The sequence below is a fragment of the Rhodnius prolixus genome, unplaced genomic scaffold (assembly GCF_049639745.1).
Source record: "Rhodnius prolixus isolate KJV_2025 unplaced genomic scaffold, Rpr scaffold_3, whole genome shotgun sequence".
In the NCBI taxonomy this organism is placed as follows: domain Eukaryota; kingdom Metazoa; phylum Arthropoda; class Insecta; order Hemiptera; family Reduviidae; genus Rhodnius; species Rhodnius prolixus.
This window is the reverse complement of record NW_027411603.1, coordinates 46,171,598-46,193,834: the sequence shown is the minus strand read 5'-3', so window position 1 is coordinate 46,193,834 and position 22,237 is coordinate 46,171,598. Positions and strand designations below refer to the sequence as shown.

General features: G+C 35.7%; 1 protein-coding gene and 1 non-coding gene across 2 annotated transcripts in view; both read right to left on the bottom strand.

The window, feature by feature from the left end:
* Dop2R (dopamine D2-like receptor) overlaps nucleotides 1-22,237 on the bottom strand; it is a 464,663-nt gene that overhangs the window by 36,277 nt on the left and 406,149 nt on the right. The window contains exon 3 of the mRNA XM_074125938.1: nucleotides 13,425-13,677. Within this exon, the coding sequence (XP_073982039.1) occupies nucleotides 13,425-13,677 (253 nt within the window). The remainder of the gene's footprint in view (nucleotides 1-13,424; nucleotides 13,678-22,237) is intronic.
* On the bottom strand, nucleotides 19,919-20,041 carry LOC141453879 (U4atac minor spliceosomal RNA). Its single transcript, XR_012458275.1, has one exon. It is a non-coding gene; the product is annotated as a U4atac minor spliceosomal RNA (small nuclear RNA).

Genomic DNA, 22,237 nt, shown 5'->3' with positions numbered 1-22,237 from the left:
TATATAACATATATAATTTTTTTAATTTCTTGCCATGATGCCTGAGCCTTATAATGTGTGTAAATACTGTAAGGTGGAGAAATGTTAGAAGATTATTTCAACAATTTTAATTAAGTAAGAAATGTCCTCCAAAATATTGCGCTACTTACTTAAGTGGCCCAACAATCCAAGGTGGACTTTAGCCTCCCTGATAATTCCACTTCAAGTATCTCTGTTTTGCGCTCAACGACTCCAGTCGGTGACTCCAATTTTAGACAGATCATCTTCTAAGTCTTTACTCCAGCATTTCGTCGGGCGTCCTTTTTTTCTCTTTCCGGGGAAGGACCTCCCTCTGCTATCCTCTTGACCACCTCCCTCTCATCAGGTAGTCTTTAAACATATAGCTTACTCTTTTGTAGGTCTTCATGACCTAAGAGGTCGTCCAATTCTCGGATCTAAGTCGCCAAGGACCTAGCGTACATAATGGTCCAAATATACGTGTTATTATTCTCCTCTCGAAGTTTCTCAGAAACTGCTACAATTTAAGAAAGTCCACGTGTCCGCAACCTAGGAAATTACGGGTCCTAAACAGCGAGATTTGTACAGCTTCATTTTGTAAAAAAGAGTCGATTTGAACTACTTTAGCCTTGTTATCAGCCGTTTATACTAATCTTAATTTCATCACTAAATTTATTTTTCGGTATTTCTACTCCAGGGCATGTGTACCATTTATTTATTTACTGTTTTTGTGGTCTTGTTTGCACATTAACCATTATATTTTTATGAGGGCTGGTTAAAACCAACATATTGGTATGCACGGTTGGCTTCTAATGCCTTAATTTACCTATATATTGGTGGAAGAAAAACCAGCCCAATCTTTTCCAATATTCAATCAGTTTAAGGAATAGTTGATCTGCAGTCTCTTTATGTGAAACATTCGACGGCTCCGTAAGCATTATTTGGGACCTGATTATGCGGTCTTCTCCTTCTCTCGGATGTTGATACCACCATACACTTGGCCTTTGTCTCATCAATCGCCTTGGTCAATATTACATTACAAAATGTGATCACTGGAGCCCACACACTAGACTTAAAAGAACAGAACTAAACAGACGCTAACGACTACTTAAAAGACTCTTAGGCGATAAGATCAAAACTCTCTCTGGATAACAAAGGACTGATTTATACTTCTATTTTGAAACCCATCTGGGCGCATGGAATAGGGGTTCAACCAAACGCTCCAATCTCCAAAGGATTCAATCGCTACAATCTAAAATACTTCGAACTATCGTAAAAGCTCCATTTTATGTCTCCAACCTGACACCTTAACATTCCTTTTGTCACACAAGTCGCTGAAAACAAGATACAGAAAACTCCACTTCAACCTGCAATCTCTCTCCTCTAGCTCAAAATCTTACTTCAAGAACTCTTCCTGATAACCTGGACAAGACTCCTTAAGAGACAGTGGCCTCGGGATCTCCTCTCAAGTGAAGAGAGTGGGTCTAGCAGTCTAATGTTTTGGGAGTGTTACCACTGGGTAACTTCTCTACTCGTTACCTTATCATTTATTACTCTATTGTATCATTGTTACTTATAGCGCTAACGCGCCAATTGTAGCGCAATAAACGCAAAAAAAAAATGTGATCACGGGGTAGGTGTTGGCGTAAGCGGAAGATCTCCCCACTTTTCATTTGTTAGAAAAAAAATGTTAATAGTAATGTAATTCCGTACCCGTCCATCACATCTGATTGGCAGTTGCAAGATAAGTCCAGCCCCCCAAAAGTACTAAGCACTTTGGTGTTGGAGCTGTTGGTTCTTAATTGCAGGTTCTTCAGGAAAGTAGGACAAAATATTTCAATTCACTTGAAACAGATATACCCACCCCTCTCCTCCGCTTTTCCAGCTTTCCTTCTCTTTCTTTTACTCTTGAGGGGCCGCAAAAAATATTTGTTACCTAACAGGGGGTGGGGGGTGGCAAGCGGTAGCTAAAATCCTTTCTCGCCCTTGTTCTAAAAGACCAGGAGGAGGTTGGTAGAAACTAAAAGTGTATGGCCGATGAGGAGTATCTTATTTTACAGCAAAAATAGCGGCCCACCTGGGACCGCCTCCATCCTAAAACTGTCAACTCCAATTTAAACATCCTACATTATTGTACTAGACGTGGATATTGCTCCTGGAGGCCATACATGTTCTATTACCTTGGTTCCAGTAACTGTAGACTTATCCTTTTATATTAGAATTCTATTTGTATGTGTGCAATAAACTACACTAACACACACACTAACAGGGGATCCATTGTCGCCTATACTGTTCAACTGCGTGCTCGAAGAGGTGTTTAAGAAGTTAAAATGGAATGATGTCAACAAATATGGAATTGATGTCAATATGAGAAAGTTGACTCATCTTAGGTTTGCCGACGACCTGGTAGTGTTCGCCCAAAGTGCAAAAATCATGGAAAAAATGTTAAATGAATTGGATATTGAAGGCCGAATAGCCGGACTAAAAATTAATGAAAAGAAGACCATGATTATAACAAACGGGTTAAACGAAGATATAAAGTTGTCGGGCAAAACATTGAACTATGTAGTTAGCACTGTATATCTGGGACAGTTAATAGGATTTGAAAATAGGAATGAAAGAGAAGTAGAAAGAAGAATTGCATTAGCGTGGAGAAAATATTGGTCGCTGAAACATCTAATGAAGAACCGCAAAGTGCCAATAAAGAAAAAAGGAAAAATATTAGATTGCTGTGTAATGCCTTGCTTAACATATGGGTGTCAAACATGGACGTTAACAAAGAAGTTAATTAATAAGTTAAAAGTGACGCAAAGAGCAATGGAAAGAAGTATGAAAGGTGTGAAAAGAAAAGATAGAATCAGAAGCTCAATAATTAGGCAAGAAACGGAAGTTAAAGATATAGAGCAGACTGTGAAGACACTGAAATGGAAGTGGGCTGGCCATGTTGTGCGATGTAATGATGGAAGATGGTCAAGACATGCAACATTATGGACGCCCTTTTATGGCAGCCGGAAGAAAGGAAGACAAAAAATGAGATGGCAGGATGACATAGTAAAGGTAGCCGGACACAAGTGGTACAAAAGAGTTCACAATAGAGACGAATGGACCGAGATGGGAGAGGCCTATGCTCAATGATTGGGCCTGGTTTCAAAATAATCGAAAGAATTATGTTTTATTTTATTTTATGTAAAAAGTATTTTCTGTTTTTTTATTAAATATTTAGTTTCAATACTTAATTGAACAAAAGGAAAGAAAAGATTAATTGTGTTAAATTGTATTAATCAGTTAATATGTATGTAAATATGAAGGAAACCAATAAAGGCTTATTATTATTATTATTATTATTAACACACACACACTTGTCGCACATCATCCACTTCCGGCTTCTCCATGATGGAGAACTAAAAAAACAAAAAAACAAAAAGACAACTCTTAACTACACACATAGTAGCAGATGTTAGTCCAAGCAGTGGTAGAAGTAAATCTCTAATCACAACAGTTTGGGAATTCTGTCCCAATCCTCGGCTTTATATCCCTATTTTATAACTACCATATTTGTAGCTTAATAAATCCCATTCAAGCTCCCTTTGGTAAGTCCAGTTTTGGGAGGGGGCGGGCATTTAGATGTTTTTCTTTTTCCATTACTCGAACCACAAAAAAGTCCTTTGTATCAAACTATTTTATAACCACCTGGCGTTTGCAGCTTATATAATTCTAATTTTGGTACAACTTAGGCATTTTTATTCCAAATTCTGCTCTCTATACAAAATAGTACAAACTTTTTACTCACTCGGATTTCTCGTATTGCTCAATCTCATACTCATTCATTTTTTTCAGAAAATGAATATTTAATTTGTGTTTTATTCTCTAAGCTTAGTGGTTAGATTCAGTCGTCTAATTTATATTTAAAAAATTAAGCTTCTTTTATTTATTTCTTGCGGTTTTCAACTTAAATAGGTCGTATTTATAAAAATTTATGCTCTCAAGTTAATTCATATTTACAACAGTTGAAAAGAGTTTTTTGCCATTATAGTAGTTAGCTAGCTAGTTAAATAAAGTGCACTCTGTTGCAAATGTACTGCACTATTTTTATTAATGGAGCTGCAAAAAAAAAAATAATTAAACAGCCCAGAAAATGTTAGTCTTTTGATAAATGCAGTATTCTAGATAAATAAAGAATTTATTCAACTTGAAATAAATAAACGTGTAAATTGCAACATGTGAAATAAATAAACATTTTAATTTCAAAAGAAGTAAAAAAAGAAAAAGATAAATAAAAAAGATGTGAAAACACTCAACATTCTACAATATAACGTAGCAAACTTTTCTCGAAGCTAAAAAGAAAGGTAACTTCACGGAAACCCAATGACGTTCTTCGAAAATAACTTGAAATAAAATCGTCTCACGATTGATTAGAAAATGCTCTGTACAGTAACATGCCTGAAGAGGTGGTGATGATTATATTCTGGATTAGTTTCTACGTGGATTGGCCAGTAAAAGCGTACTCTACCGCGATCCAGAAGGGGACTACGAGGTGTGGCTATTAAATAACAAGACTGATGCTGCTACAGAAGAACTATTTGGCATGCGCCAAATCCTAACGAACGACAGCTGTGCAGCGTATAAAGCCTTCTCTTTCGATTGCAGCCTCTCACGTGTTTGTACAGAAATCTGTCTGACCGGAACCGTCATATGTGTAATAGAGGTGTTAGTTTCGTTTTGCCGAAAACATGATATTACACATGTAGTAGAGCAACGAATTGTCGTGAAATTTCACATGAAACCGCTACTGATCAACTTATCTTTTATTAAAAAGAAGTTTATGGCAATGAATGTTTATCACGTGCGCAAGTTTTTGAGTGGTTCAAGCGTTTCCAAGATGGCCGAGAAGACGTCGGAGATGATGACCGCCCGGGTCGCCCTTCCACGTTCAAAACGGATGAAAATATCGATTACAAATTAATCAACATTACTACCGTGAGGTGCTTGCTCAACTCCGGGAAAGAGTAAGGAAAAAAACGACCCGATTTGTGGAAGAACAAGTCGGAGAACCCTCTCCATCACACTGCATTGTCTGTCAAGACGTTTCTAGCCAAGTACAACATCCCAGTTTTAGGCCATCCGCCTTATTCGCCTTGTCCTGGCCCCCCCTTGTGACTTTTATCTGTTCCCCAAAGTGAAATCTGCATTAAAAGGAACACGATTTTGGTCCGTTGAAGCTGTGTGAAAGAAAAAGCGGCACGCGTCATGCAGGTCAGCTCACAGAAAAAGACTTCCAGCACTGTTTCGAACAATGGTAAATTCGCAAGGAGCGTTGTAGGAATAGGGGAGGGGTGTATATTGAAGGTGATAATAACTAAATATGTATAAATTTAAAATAAAATGTTTTACAGCAATAGTCTCCGTTATTTAATAGCCACTCCACGTGTTGTCGCAACAGGTACGAAGGGGGTTAATTTTTGTTTCTTCTCCGAAAGGGCTGAAATCTGTTACCACAATCAGCCCTTCGCCATATCTTCTCGACAGAACCTGCACAGGCTATTCTCTGCCAGTCCCATTCTATGCATGTTTCTTCACTGTACAAGAGGCTTGACCTTCAAACAGCCTTTGGTTGATCGTAGGCCTCTTCAAAGGCTATTGTTGGTTGTAGTAGGTTTTACCAAGAAACTATACAAAATATCCATCCCCCCACCACAACCCAAAAAGATGTATTCATCTTCAAGAATACAAGAATTCCACGCTTCGTTGCACTTTCGCCCAATTTCAAATAATAACGAAACAAATCAAAACAAAAAAGGGAAGCTTGTTTCTCAGAAAATGTTTCTCTTTCACTTGTTTTTTTGCCCTTTGGTCTTTTCATTTTTATTTATTCACAGACCTTAAACTTGTCCAAGACGTAAAGGCACCAAAACTACACAATGAACCGTGTTCTTATCATTATGAGAGAACCAATCAATCACGATAAATGCTAAACAAAAGACGCGCACTGATATGAAATTCTTTTAATTAAAATTTATATTTCTAATTAAAAATGGAGCCTAACACTTGTCTCGCCAATCACCAGCAATCGGATAAAATCATTTTGTAGTCAAAATATGGAGAGATGAAATAATCAAGTATATAATGTAATATAACAATTAATACACATTCTAATCACTTTTGCCAATCAATAATTTTAATAATTATTATTTGTTGATTTATTTCATCTAACGTGGAGATAAATTTGAATCTGAAAGTTGTGCTTTTGGTCAGTCTGAAGAGTAAAAAACGTTTCCCAAAGCCCTAACAGCTTTAGAGGCATCACCATTTCTATGGCGGCCAGCTATGGCTATTCCCGGACAGCGTAATCCTGCTCCCTTCATTAGACAGCCTTGCTCCTCTGGAAAATTCTCACCAAAATGGAGGCAAAAGAATTTGACCCCCTACAAATAGGTTCCACTATTCTGCCCAACTTTCGGATAGTTCAGTCTTAAACTATAATTTATAAAATAATTACTGGGGAAAAAAAATCATGCTCCTATACACATTACGATAGTTTAGATCCCAACGAAGGTCCAGACAGGCAAAACAGGCGACTACACTTAGTGCGCTTTAATAAATCTATATTTATTTGTGATTTTCACTAAATCGACTCCAACGTTTAACATTAGACATCGTATGCTTATTGTGCATGTACAGTTCTATAACTGTTTAATTTGAAACATATTCCAAGGAAAAGTGCTTCTTTAGCCAGTTTTGAGGAAAAATAAGGATTAAGCATTACTATAAGGGTACGTTCACAACGGAGCTGTGAGCATAGATCATAGCAGAGATGATAGAAGTGATGCATCAGCGCTTAAAGAAAAACATAGTACATTCGAATGTGAGCTTGCACAACGAAGCTGCGACTAGTGACTCATACGCGCTGGTATAAACGAGCATAGATGATAGAATTGAATTTTTCATTTTTCTGCTAGCTGAACTCCAGTATCGGGACTTTAAAATGAGCTTCAAATTTGACTGCTGTTCAAAATACCTCTGTTTTTCAAGACATTTAGTGAAAACCGGCATTATTTTTGGTTATTATTTTATTATTAACTTTTTAAAAATATTTTGTTTTTTAAATCGTGCTTACATTTATTTTTATGTGTATTTATTTGTTTTTTCTCAATAAAACCATTACTTACCTAAGAGTAATCAGTTTTTCTTCTATGGTTATAGGATTTCCATGGCAATTTTTCCAACGTTTTCTTAATTTTGACCTTACTTTTTCTAAAATATAGTCGGAAAAAACGATCCGGATAATTTCTAAGTTCCTTATATAAATGGTGAAATTCGCCCAAAGTACTTCGTTTTTTATTTACGGGATGTACATGATATTTTCTAAAGCGTTTTTTCTTTAAAATATTCCATTTTGTTGCTTCTTCACTACTCGGGCATGTTGCATGTATCACAGCTCCGTTGTGCACACTAATCAGCGGTTTATATTTTACTCTATCAGCTATCATCTCTGCTATCATCTATACTCACAGCTCCGTTGTAAACGAACCCTAACGTGCCATTTCAGTGTAATAGGCGGCCTCATTACTTATAATAATACCTTACAAACTGGCGTATATTATGTAATTAAAATGATAAATTTGAAAAAATAAATCGATTGAGCGGAAGTGCCTCTTAGCTAATTAAATTTTGTGATTGGGGGGGGGGTTGTGGTAAGAGGAAGTCATGAGAGTGTTTCACATAATTGTTTTTGTTTAATTGTTTTAATTTACGATCGAAGTGATAGTTGGTTCAAGTTGATATTTTGTCCTCCATAAATCCAATAGATCTCTGCTAGTCGTGTAATGGTTTTAATCAAATATACCGCATGGTATTATTGAATCGATTGTTCCTCTGTTCACAAAATAAATCTCTACAGGATTATCCGGTTGTAATCTAGTTCGGTAGCCATTTTACGCTAGTTTTATCTATTGTGCTACAGTTATTTATTTTATTTTTATTTATTACCAATTGCTAGTGTTGATTGGAGATGAATCAATATTGTATATTTGGTTTGTAGCCAATAAAATTTTAACTATAGCTGCTAGCTCTTAAATTTTTCTCTTTCTAGAAGCTTTTTACAGCATTCTGTCTGGTGATGGACAATGTTGTCTGTACCGAGAGAACACTGTCTGGAAACCGGCAGTGCTCTTAAAAAAAGCTCTAGATGTTAATGACCTCAGATGTTGATGTGTCTTTAATTAAAGAAAATAATACAGTAAAATATTTTTTTTTGTTCCAGATGGTGCGGAAGTGTAATTCTCGCGATTATTTATTTAATGGTGTTTTTTTTAGTTAATTACCTTTATTAATTAAACAAGTGTTTAATAACTTTAACCAGTGCGTTTAAGAAATAAATTAATAATTTCGGTTTTTCCAAATTTTATAAAATCTAATTGCGTTACAGTATTTTGACGTTAAACTTTTTTTAAAATTGTGTCAAGTGTCCAGTGAAGGGAATCCCTCAACGTCTGGCAGCAGCTCATCGATATCGTCTGACGACTGGATCATCCAAAGGATATGTAACTGCAAAAAAATGGTTATATATCCCATCCTACAGCAATGTAAGGTAGGATGAGGAATATGGTGGTCCATATATTATGTTCTGTACAGTATTACAGTTATGTTTCTATCATTGTCCAACAATAGTGATAATTATAATTCCAACCGCTTCTTAATCTGCATCTTCTTCCAGCCTCCACATCCGTTCCTGCCTTCTACTGATTGATCAACCATCGCCTTCTACTTTAAAACACTGCTTCCGAGTCCGTTCTCTTTGCAAGACTTAGCAAATCTAATCTTTTAACATTTACTTCCATCATATCGTCCAGATGATCTCCCCTGATTTCTCTATAAGCCCCATTCTCGCAATTAGAACCGAGTGACCTTTGTATTTATTATTTAAAGAATTTTCACCTCCAAAAACTCTTGGGATGCTTATTTTATTCTGCGTGTTTTTACAGATGTACTTGGATAAAAGTTTTATAAATTCTCGATTCTTCATTTCCTTAAACATCGACCAGAAGTTCAAAAAATGTAGTTTAAAGCGAAACAACATTCAGATTTCAGTCGTTAATCTTTCCTTTAATACAACTCCTTGATACTTAAGACTGAATTTACAAAAGCTGAACACGATGAGCCAGACATATTCAGTTATTAAAGTTTAGGGACTACAAGCAACTGATTTAGCTTCTTCTTATTTTTTGGAGTAGTTTGGCTGCTTTTCCGCTTTTCATTTTAGCTAGTGAAAAAATTCTTTAACAGTAAGTACTGTTGATACTGTTGGAACTTAATACTTGATGTCCTTCAAATCAGAACTATATCGATAGCATAAAGTGGATAGTTTCTGTGGATAGATTGAATATCGTATCACATCAGTTTATTTCAAAGCTACAATTTACGAGCAATTTCTTCAAAATCACCTGCTCTGAGGCCTCTATTTACATTGGAAACATCAAAGTAATCTTCTTAAGATTTTTACTGCAGCAATCGTGTTTTGAAGGCAACTTTAACTAAGGCTAATTTAAGTCAAGGGGCTTAAATTTGATAACTATAAAAGCTATAATAATAGTTTTTCCTCATTAGATAATGAAAATCTTCAATATAATCGCAGCCATTTTTTCCTGCAATCTCTTATCGATATTGGTTACTCAGAAAATCGAATTTCTTTGCTAATCATCCAACATTTTATCAGCATTTAACGTTATTCACTTCGCTACTAGTTTAGCCAGGGGTTGTACTATGGGTTAACATCTTCCAGCGTAATTTTCGCGCCATTTTCTATCCCTTTTCTTAGAAAGCGAACAAATAATTGCGTGGAGTATTTCTATAGCTTCGTTCCATTTTCCCAAATTTCTGATTCTTCCCCAAAGCAAACTCTCGGAAACAGGTTCCTTAATATTTTTCAGGTTTAATTTCTATACTTTTTTTTTCAGGATGCTTAATTTTGTTTGCATGTTTCTTTTGCATAATAATAATATATTTATTTATTTATTTTTGTAAATAATTGGAATTATAATTATTTAAATTAATACATTTATATGACCACTATATATCCTCCATCGGAACTTCCAGTCCAAGTCGAGCAGAATCGGTTAGTGAATACCTTTTTTTAAATTAATAATTGCTTTTACTTCCACAGATTAACTAAATATTGAGCAAAGTCTATATTTCCGCTAGCAAACACTTCCTTATATTCTGATTGCATTAATTATAATTAGATTAATGTATCAAAGGGTTACTTTTTGACTTCTTCTTGGATGTGTACTTGAAATAACTTGGTCTTTTCACGATGTGAGGACCTGACAGGAAAATAAATTGTTACACTGTGAGCACTGAATTGACTATAGGCTGTGAAAGGCTCTAGACTTATTTGACTACAATGACTGACAGTTGTTACTTACGTAAGTTCTATTTTTGGGTTGCTCTGACTGAAGTAAGTTCTCTGTTAACTTCTAAAAACAATACTGTTACCTTTATTGAGTCCTGGGTAATTGGAGAGAGATTCTAAAGGGTTCTAATCCACAAAGAACGTAAGAGCCCACTCCAAAAACCTTCAGATCCTTCTTCAGATCTACTACAATATCGCAAGAAACTTGCCAAGCTTTAAATTCTACGCATTCCCTTTGTATACTGCAAATCGGGCTAAGCAGTTAAAACATTGTTTACTACTCATCCAGGGAAACCCGTTACCCCACTCGGCTCAGATGCGGGCAATAGCTTATCTAGGACTAGATACCTTAACCACCGGAAGCATGCCCGCACAGCACACCTAGAACTCTTAATTGCATCCTTTACAGAAACTAAGTGTCGTCCCTTCTAGCTAAACCCTTAATCTGAAGAACTCACTATTCTTCAATCCCCAAATCTCCCTGTAACAAAAATTGCTTCGTGATGTTAACTGAAGAACTAATCCTGACTAGCTCCTTCTATATTTCACTGCCTTCTATTCCAGCATGTGTGCGGGGGAGCAGAATAGGTGTACTGGTTATAAGTTCGGACTAGTTAAATTCGCAGTTCAAGTACTTAGTGTTGCTAGGCCTACCCAGGCTTCAAACCTTTTACAGCCACTTTTTAATATCCTAATCCTTTGACAATACAAGATTTGCACCTCTCTGCCAATTTTCCAGTAAACGGTAGTTTTCAATTGAATCCAGTAATCTCAGTCTGGAAGACCATGGCTGAATTTCGTTGTTAAGTATTGTTTTCGTTCAAGTATGGTTGATTATTTAATGGCTGAAGCGTTCTGCTGAAGTTTCCGGTCTGGATGTAAAGTTGCCTTTAAGGAAACCATGGATAAGAGATAAATCTTGGATAAGAAGGAGGTTGGATTAGATTAGAAATGTTGATGATAAGAGATGCTGAATGTGAACGCTGGTATTACTGGCCATCTATTAACGAAGTATTGCAAACATATTCCCTAAAGATAAACATCACGATTCCAGAACTCAATCAAATATTTAACACGTTTGAAATGAACACAATTGAATAATAAGTTGCCCAGTAAGTAAGTAAGAGTCAAGATGTAATGAGATAGGGTTCACGGAGGGGACCTGGACAGTAATAATGCATTTATCCTAATGAATTGTTAGGAGAGCCGGTACGTCCTGTTTGACAATGGAAACACATTAGAGGGTCCACTCTAGGGATACGCCGCTCCAACCCGGCGGTCTCAATTCCCTTCTCCATGTACTCCACATACATGTTATAAGGGGATATGGAGAGCCGGAGCATGCTTTTCATCATTTGGACTTCAACTACCATCCCAGGCATCCATCTTCCTCTCTTGCGTTCCCAATACTATGCCCATAGTTCTCTCTATCGTCCAGCTTATTCATGGGCTAAAGCAACAAGGATATACAGAACAGCTACTGGAACACATAAAGAGTTGATGAAACATTCAACTTGTGCCAGATGCCCAAGCAAACTTAACGACGGTCGACTTCAGTTGAATGGCGAACTAAAGTGCCTTCTCCTACAAACACACAGTGGCTCCCCCTCTAGCCGAGACAGTGGCTCCCTGTGAGTATTGTTACAAACACTGCACATTTACTCAACTATTCAAATCTTTGTTACTCACTGTAAACAATTACTTTACTATTTAATTAACAATGGCTACCACCACCATCTTCAAAATTTTACTACAGCCACTCTTAAATTTATATTGATTCTGTTTTACAAGTTATCAAATTCCATTCTTCTTACCTTCTGGTTTGTGCCTCATTCACTCTTCTCGTAGTATTTACGATGTTACTCCATTCAATAGGATGAACAAATTAATGCCAGTTTCAGTCATTATAAAATTTATTATGCCGAGCTTTCCGACCTAGGGACTAGGTCCATCTTCAGGGCTGGGGAACATATTTATAGCGTGTTAACCAATCAATTATATTACAATGAACATGTATAATGTAACGAAAATTTACAAAAATATTTACCTAATTTACAATATACGTAACATTAGAGAGTTCTTCTGTCTTGTCTGTTCATGGACTGAATGTGATCGGTCTGTGAGTGATATGTGTTAGGTTGTGTGGAAGTCAGTGTTGCCAATTGTCAAGTATTTTGCAGTAAGTTGGCGTATATGTTGTTTAAATTGTTGGTTTCAGCTTTGAAATTTAGACCGTTTTCTATCTTAGATATGTATATCATTTCTAGCAGTTTTCCTTTTTTGTGCGTTGGTTTCTGATTTAAGTATCTTTGTGTTTGGGAAATCGAAAGTGTGATGATTTTCTGTGCTATGTAAAGGACTTTTTTTTACCCTCCAATGATGTAAAACAGTATATTGTAAATTAGGTAAATATTTTTGTAAATTTTCGTTACATTACACATATTCATTGTAATATAATTGATTGGTTAACACCCTGTAAATATTTTCCACAGCCCTGAAGATGGACTTAGTCCCTAGGTCGAAAGCTCGGCATAATAAAGTTTATAATGACTGAAACTGGCATTAAGTTTTTCATCCTATTGAAACTATGATCCAGTCACCAAAAATAATGAACAATAGTTATTCCATTCATTATCCGTTAAGCCAAATTTTAGTTCACAAGTGTTTTTAACAATATTTAATTGATACAGCAAGTACATAACTCAAAAAGGCACAGAAATCGCTGAATGTTCAAATTTTATTATTTCTAAGTTGCCACCAGATGTCTCCACAGTAGTTAGTTTAAAATTGGCTTTTAATTAAAAAATAATAATAATAAAGCATATCCTAGATTTAAAGGGGCTGGTTTGGTGCAATGGATATGAGTGCGGACTTGTAAGAAGGAGAATCCCAGTTCGAGTCCTGTAGAACCCAATTAATTTAAATTATTACTCCGACCACATCCACTCACTTATGTACCTCGCCTGAGAAAGAGAAAAAAATAGCATTAATTTACTTTAATCCAATGGAAGCTGCTTACCTTAAATATGTTGTAATAAAGGAAGACCATGATGATGCAGGGAATATAGAACGAAGAAAGGGATGAATAGATGATGAAATCTGAATTGTAGAAAAGGCAAAGATCCGGCAATCTGTCCGGTGTGTTGTTCAAACCCATGACGATGGGACTGCCGATGGCGCAAGATATCGCCCAAACTAGTACAATCGTCAGCCAGATTCGACGATTGTTCTTGTGTTTAGCGTATTTAATTGGCTGAGTCACTGCTATATATCTGCAATATAAAATAGAAAAAAATCATTTTAAACAATATTATTTCATATTTTAGGATTTTTGTGGGAGGAAAAATTCTATCCGCCACGGGATGGATAATTCGCCAGAATGGACCGTAAAAAGAAAGTTACAAAATATACTTCAACAATAGTTTATTGTGTAGGACCATAAAAGTAGCCTTTCGATAGCCTAGTGCTCGGCAAACCACGGCTCGCATCGCAACCCTCGTGCAATTCTTTGGCCACCTTGAGTGTAGCTTTTCCTCAAAATACCACGTGCACGTGCGTACAGTGCGATTGAAACTTCGTGGCCCATGCGCAGAAGAACAGCGATAATACTTCGAAGTAAGGCGCTTGAGATAATTTTTAATGTGCTGGATAATGAAGCAGCGGAAAGAATATCTATTCCGCTGAAGGGTGTGGTACAGTTTCCCTGAGAAGTATGGAAAAAAGAAGTGCGATCAGGGCCAAAGAAGAAGAAGATAATTATATTAATAATGAACTAACAAGGGTTCAGTTGGAAACAGAACAAACCTCAGATTATAGCAAAGGGCATCTTAACAGTACCCTAATTGAGTTAATCACGATGTACCTATCTACACAGTTAAAGATTGGAAAATTTGGCTCCCCCCCCCCAAAAAAAAACGTTTTAATCGCTGTACTGCTGATATTCGACGCTATTGGCACTAATAAGTTTGCCGACCTCTACTCTAATTGGTTATTTAATTTTTGCAAATGTTGGTTTTACAATATAGAATAGAATAGAAAAGAAATTTATTATTCTGGGACAATTGTCCCCTAAGAATAAACACAGGTACAAATAGAGGATTTAACAGTTTGGCCTGTGATTAAACAGAAAATAAATAAATAAATAAGTATTTACAAAAAGTGAAAATAAAAATAACAGCAGAAATTAGGGAAATAAATTAAAACAACGAGAATTTCGGAGGAAGCTGAGTAGAAATGAGTTAATTGAACAGAAGGGATTTAAAGATGGATAGGGTAGGAGCATGGCGGACAGATGAAGGCAAGGAGTTCCAGAGAGAGGCAGCACGTATTAGGAAGGATTTGTTAAAGGATGAGGTACAGTGAGATGGAATATAGAGATCGGATGAGCGAGATCTGTTAGTTAACATTTATGAAAGTCGAAAGAACGTAGTAATAATTCATTACAGAAAGGTAGCCACGGTAGCCGAGCGTTTAGACGCGAGTCCCGCAAAGCTAAGATGTATTGTTGGTTAGTAGATTCGATTCCCTGGTCTAGGCTTTGGAATTTTATTTAATGTTTAATATGAGAACTTTATAGTAAAGTATGTTAGGCGGTTAGATACTAGACCCGCAAAGCTAAGATGTATTGTTGGTTAGTAGATTCGATTCCCTGGTCTAGGCTTTGGAATTTTATTTAATGTTTAATATGAGAACTTTATAGTAAAGTATGTTAGGCGGTTATAGGCTAGACCCGCAAAGCTAAAAAGTATTGTTGGTTTAGTGGGTTCGATTCCCCCGGTCTAGGTTTTGCATTTTATTTAATGGTTAATATGAGAAATTTATAGTAAAGTATGTTTGCTAGTCGGCTCCGTCCACCACACCCAATTGGTAGTTGGGCGTTAAGCCGCGCCTGAAAAAATAGGCGATTACTTTACTTTTACTACTATTTTACATTTATGAAAGTCATTGTTTGGCAAAGTCCCCTTTTATTTGTTCCACAATCAGACACTTCATAGAACCAAGTTCTAATTTTGAGAAAATGCTTAAAAGTCCAAAGTTACTTTAGAGTTACTCAAAAGTAGCAGTTGGCACCAAGAGTTTCGGAAGTTGACGCTGTTCAATGTGGTGATGAGATTAGATGAAGGATTCTGTTGTTAAGTTGTGCAAGAAACAATCGCCCGCAGTAGTTGCTAGATTAAACAAACAGCGGAAGTATTTTTTTTTTTGAATAAAGGAAGGGCTAAGTGGAAATAAGCAGAAACTCCTGAGGGATGCTGCGACATTTGGCTACCCTAATGGAGCATGAGCGAGTTTTCCTTCTCCTGAATATTTTTTTGGGGGGAAATATCTAGTTTTTTTGTTTCCTATTTAATTATGATTTACTACAGGAACTTGGAAAAGAAACAGTTTCCGGATATAAAAGATACTTACAAAGTAATATAAAACTGTAAACTTGAAGAGCACAATACGGACTGAGAGAGAGGGAGCAATGGACCACCCCCGCCCACAACAATGAGGATGTTCTTCGTGTTTTACAATTTATTACCAACTTCTCCCACTCGAGGGAGAGATGGGAGATCTTCCCTTCCTTTCCCGGCAAAGCAGTTTATACTAATATTTAACTTTCATTTCGTTTCATTCTACCGCTTTTTATTTCTGCTTTATAAGACCATTATCATATTATACAATTCAAAACAATGTCTTCCCCCCTCTTTCTTTGTTCTTATCAAAGAATATTTGGGCAAAACTTTTACATGGAATATTTGACTACGCAACATCAATCAAAAAAAAGATTGGTATTACTTCCAACGATTTTCTTACTCTACTAGTCGTGAAGAGTGTCCTCCAGCAAATTCTTTTCCTTCCGGCAAAAGGATGGTGCACACTGTAGTACAGTGAAGATGGTTAGCAGAGGGAAAGGAGTATCACATGAGTGATAGCAGTGACATTGTGCAGGCGTAGGCCCGGAAGTACCCATCGCCTTGTTGTTGTGTTCCTCTTAGACTGATTGATAGCTCTGTGCAATGTGCTCTAGTCTTGGACGACCACCCAACACACTACTTCCTGCCACCAAACCCCGCTAGTATCGTGTATAATTCTCGGCCGCAAATGTTTCCGACAATGAATTAATCTTGCAGTGGGAAAGCTGAGTGGTGGTGCATAGTTATAGTGCAACCATTCAGCAAGAATGTTGTTTTGCACTTAGCGAAGATTAAGAGTTTGCATTTGAGTGAACCCAGCTAGTTCTCTTTGAATAGTATCCAAGCAGATGAAGAAGTTAGCTGTTTTCAAAAATTCAAACTCTGGAGAAAAAGCATTGTCTCTAAGTTCGGCTTTCTCAGTTCCATTTATGCACAACCGCGTAATTTTAGAGACGTATTCAATTCTTACATACATTTTGGCGTTTTAAATGATACTTTAGCAGGAAATCATCTCCCCCAGAGTCGCTATAAAACAAATTTTCGAAGATAAATTATTGAAAAAGAAAAAGTTTAAGGTATTTTCGTAATGTAAGGTACACAACACTACGTCCAATTTTAAATTTTTTACAAGAGAGCAAATGAAAGAGTTTTCTCGCGGATTTTCTTACTTATAAGCCCATAGGAGTTATTTAGCTTGAATCTTTGGTCGATAATAAGTAACACAGATGCATAGATAAGTGATGGTTGGGTAATAAAAAGAGAAATATTGTATTAGAAAGATTAAAAAAATTAATTTTGAAAAAGTGGACTTAGTGTCCGAGGTACTGACATGTTCAATATAGTGCTATTTCCGGTAGAAAAAATTAAGTCCGATAAGTTACAGCTGGTGAGATATTTAGGCTTCCGGTATTTATTTAGATTTTTGAGCTAACATCTTCACTTACACACAAACAAACACAAATTGCCCAAAAATGGTCTTAATTTTAAATTCTAAAGCTAAAGTTAGTCAAATATTCTAAAATTTAATTAGACTTCCCTAATCTTCAGCTGGTGGCCTTTATGTCCAAGTTTAGAGAATTTATCTTCTAAATTATTGAAGAAATTGTAGAGAAAAAAAAATTTAATATTCAGTGGTGGGCTTGGTGTAGTGGTTGTAAGTTCTGACTAATAAATGGGAGATACTCCAGTTCTAGTCCAGCTTGTACCTACTACTTGTTTATCTGATTATACATGGTAAAGTATGTGTTTTCGTCCCTTCGTTTTCGACCCTAATTCAGTAGTTGAACGTTAAGTGTCGCCTGTAAAAAGACCTACACTACAGCCCGGGCTGGGCCTTGCCAATGCTCTCTACATTCGGCTGTCCTTTTCCAGTTTGTGACGCCCAATATATTCAGGTCGTTTTCGACATACTGAGCTTCTTCTTGGACGTCCTTTTCCTCTTTTGCGTTGCATAGCGGATAACAAGATTTTCTTCGGTATTCTATCGTGCGGCATTGTTACTATATGGCCTAACCATTCTATTCTTTCAGCTTTAATAAACTTAACAATATCCCACTCTCCATACAGCTTGTATAGCTCAATATTGTTTCTTATCCTCCATTCATCTCCCTCGCATACGGGTCCACATATCTTCCTCAGCATTTTTCTTTCGAAGATTTTCAACATTTTCACCGGTAACCGTACATAGGGTCCATGTTTCGGAGGTATAAGTCACGACTGGTCTTATTAATGTTTTTGTACAAATTTACTTTTGTTTTTCGTGACAATAGGAACGGAAGAACTTAATATTAGCAAAGTAAGTACCGGTTACCGGCCATAATCCTCAGAGATAATCTTATCCTTACAATTGAGCTCAGCCCCCAAGTAAGTAAACGACTTCACCTTTTCATAACGATATCCTTTCATTTCCAAATGTTCACTTATTACTGCATTACCATTCGGACTGAGATTCATATACTTAGTTTTGCTTTCATTTTCGGTCAGCCCTTTGATTACTTTTACTAAATGAAAATTCGCACATATAGCGGAAACTGTTAATTACTTGCTCGTCCAATTTCCCACTCGCTTAGCTCAAGTCGTGGAAACTCGACTTCCCGCACTCATACAATGGAGAACTTTTCTTTTTCTAAACTTTATTTTTTGAAAATATTGTTAAACTTAATTTTTCAGCCTAAGTTTTTGGTTTATTTATTATATTTTTAAGACTTATTATAAGTTCTATTAACGCTGATCCTTTTTAGCTTAAGTTTAATACAGTTTTGATAAAATTAATAAAGTAATTGGCAAGCTTATAATTAAATTCTAAAAATTATTGGGACTTTATTCAATTTTGAGATGCTATTAACAGAATATTTAAACTTAATAATCGCTGTCATCGTCAGTTTTATTTTATCTAGCGCCTCTCTAATATTAACTTTAATATCATTTTTGTTCTATTTCTGCATTTAGTTTTTTTTTTTAAGTCAAGTTCAGCAAAGTAAAGTTACTAACTTACTTTCCCATACACAGGTACGGCAAAGTTGGCCATCATGTCGAACTTTTACCATCAAGTTTCCGTATTGAAGAAGGAGTGATCTTCGAAAGCCTATTCCTTTTTCTAACCTAGTGTGTGTGTCAATAAAATATTTTAAAAACTAAATATCACAAAATTAACTTAGCCGAAGTACCACATTCCTGACTGAATTCCACACTACTTAACTCGAAACTGGGCTTGCAACGATTATCGAATATTTCTGAATATGACTGAAATTACGAGCTGAAGTATGAATGAAATGTTGGGTACTTGTAGATTTGTGTACCTTTTGCCACGTTTAATCTACTTCTTATACTTAACTTTTTAAACTGTTAAGTTATTGTTGAGGAGAATTTTTTGTGAAAGGTATTTTTGGTACCAAAAAATAAAAAACAGCGAGCATCGCTTTGGTATCAATAAGACCTCGAAAATACCTCAAAATGAATTCCAAAAATTCTGCCGATTCTTGCGATCTTTCTGCTGTTTTAATCGATGAATGTGCTGCAGAAAAGAATATCGTTCATCTCTCTAAGAAAACATGAAATCACATGGCATTTTCAACATTTATCTCAAAATCAATAGAAAACGAACTCAAACGTTTTTTTATTCATTTTCATATTTTATATAACCGAAAAAGAGAATAAAATGCAAAACAAATTTTGACTTTCTATACCAAAATGTGTAATCGATAATGAGTAATCGAGGTTACGTCGCTGGAACATTGACAGCTGCAACTAACAGCTGTTTCAATCTATTTTGGAAACCCAAGTTATGAATCAGAAAGTTTGGTTATAAGTGAAAAAGATTTTTTTATTTGATTTCCTAAATTTTAAAATTCTCCACTTTAACTTTATAAAAAGTTATATTAAATTCTTGGTTACATATACATATGCAACATATGGTAACGACGTTGTCCGTACAGAATTTTTGCTGAATATGAATTCTCAGTGAAATAAATTACAACTTCTCATTGAAAATATGTTTTTCAGTTGGTTTTATTGTTATTTCTTTTAATACAATAGTTATCCAAGTAGAAGTAACATTAATTAACCTCAATATATGGGTATTTTTACTCCTGGGTTTGTAAATTATGGGATTGGACACTTCAATATTCTGGTTAAAACGCTTTTAACTAAATGTTTAGATTTTAAATGGTGTCAGCATCAGCATCAATGCCCTCACTTAACGATTATTGGACATTTTGCTCCCCAAGACATGGATGAGTTCCGTGCTGGTCATTGACGAGTAAAGACGTGTTGTTGCTGTCTCTATAAAAAAGTGTTTTTTATCGGTGTTTTGTTAAAGTTTTTCTAATTTGTTTTTGTACATTTAGTAAGTGTATTAGTTTCTGGTTCATTGTGCGAAATTTGGTGGAATTTCTTACGGTAGAACAGTTAAATTTTAGAGAAAGATTATACGAATTTTATTAAAATTAAATGTACTAGCCAACTGAACTAGTAGTGCCTAGAGTGGTGGGGATAGCTGCACAACTTATCTCGCAACTGTAAGCAAACTTTTGTGTTAAAGTCTAATAGGAATTTGGTTATAATTTTGAAATTTTATAGTTAATTTAACACAATATTACAATAAAAGTTAAAAAAAAAAAAAAAAATCATTCATTTAATTTATTTGATATATACCTACGTTTTGGACACCTTAATGAGTCAGGAGACTTTAGATAAATTCTTTAGTCCTATAACTGCAAAGGATTCGAAAAGAAGACGTTCGTCAAGTTCTCCTGATCTATCTGACAAGAAGCTATTACGAATGGATAAAGATAGTGCGGAAATAGAAGGTGGTAGCTTTCAACCATCCTTTTTAAATGAAATTAAAGTTATGATGAAATCTATGAATGAGCAGATTTCAAAACTAGCAACTAAAGAGGACATAGGAAAGTTGGAGGAGAAAATTGAGAGAGTTCTGACTGATAATGAGAAGATGACAGTTGAATTGGCTGGCTTAAAAGAAGAAAATAAGCAGCTAAGAGATAGAGTGGGGGCGCTGGAGAATAGAGTGAGAAGAAACAACCTGATTTTTAGGGGTGTTCCGGATAGTGCGGACTATGAACAGGCAGTAAAGGATATATGCCGCAATGTATTGGGTTTGCAAGAGGAAGTAAGCATAGTCCAGGCCTTTCCAATTAGTAAATCTAGCGCTACATCTGAGAATAAAGTGGTTTTAGCAGAGTTCTTAGCCTACAAGGATGTTCTAAAGATTAATGCTAAACTTAGGAATATTAAGGACACTGGCTTAAATATTCATCAGGATTTCGAACCCGAAACTAGGTTAAGAAGAGCTAAATTATTGGCACTCAGAAGAGAAGTAAAGCGCACTTCACCCAATTTGCGGATTAGACTACGTACAGACATGCTGTTGGTCACTGGTAATAATGGGCATGTAATTAAACTCAAGTGGGGTGATGAACATGGTTTGAGGACGACTGAAGGCAAAGATGGAATGAAAGCGCTGGCGGAACTCACTGGTTCTGATTTCTCCAACTTTTTCAAAGAAGGGATGGAAATTAACGCTAAGGCACATCGAGTTTCTTCGCAACATCATCATCGCCATTCTTGATGGCATCTTTCAGGTGAAGCTCCACACTACAACACGGAGACGACTACGGCCAGGAAAATGGATAATAGAGTAGAGTAAAAAATAATGTTACTTATTCAATTGATAATTCAACCTTGTTTACTTTTTTGTACTATAATATCAGAGGCTTACTAAATAAAAAGTATGACCGAAATTTTTTGAACTTAGTTAGAAGCTATAAAATATTTTGTCTTAGTGAAACGTTCGTATTGGAGAGAGATTTTTGTAAGTTTGAATATTTGTTTACCGGTTTTAATTTAAAATGGTTAGGAGCTGAAAAAGATGAAACTAAACATGGTAGAGCAAAAGGAGGTATGTTGTTAGGATTTAGTAATGAGCTATCTGATTATATAATGTACGAACAGATCAACAATTTAATTGTAATTAAAATACGTAAGGATAATCAAACAGTTTCTATCTTGCCAATATATTTGAATTGTACTTCTTGGGGGAGGGACTTTAATAATTTATGTAAAAATTAGGTTGAATTTAATTTAAATAACTGCGTTCTAATAGGGGATTGTAATGCCAGGGTTTCAAATTTTCAAATTCTGTCTGATGAGGTAAATCTAGAAAGTACACTTAATGAAAGAAAATCTAAAGACAAAATACTAAATGTTGAAGGTAAACAGTTTATAGAGTTTTGTGAGGATTATGGTCTGTTTATAATGAACGGTAGCACTGAAAACGATAAGGAGGGTGAGTATACGTTTGTCGGTCCGATGGGGAATTCGGTAATAGATTTATGTTGTGTTCCCTCTCATTGTCTTATGTATGTTAATAGTTTCAAAGTGTTGTCCGAGTTGTATTCTGACCATATGCCTATCG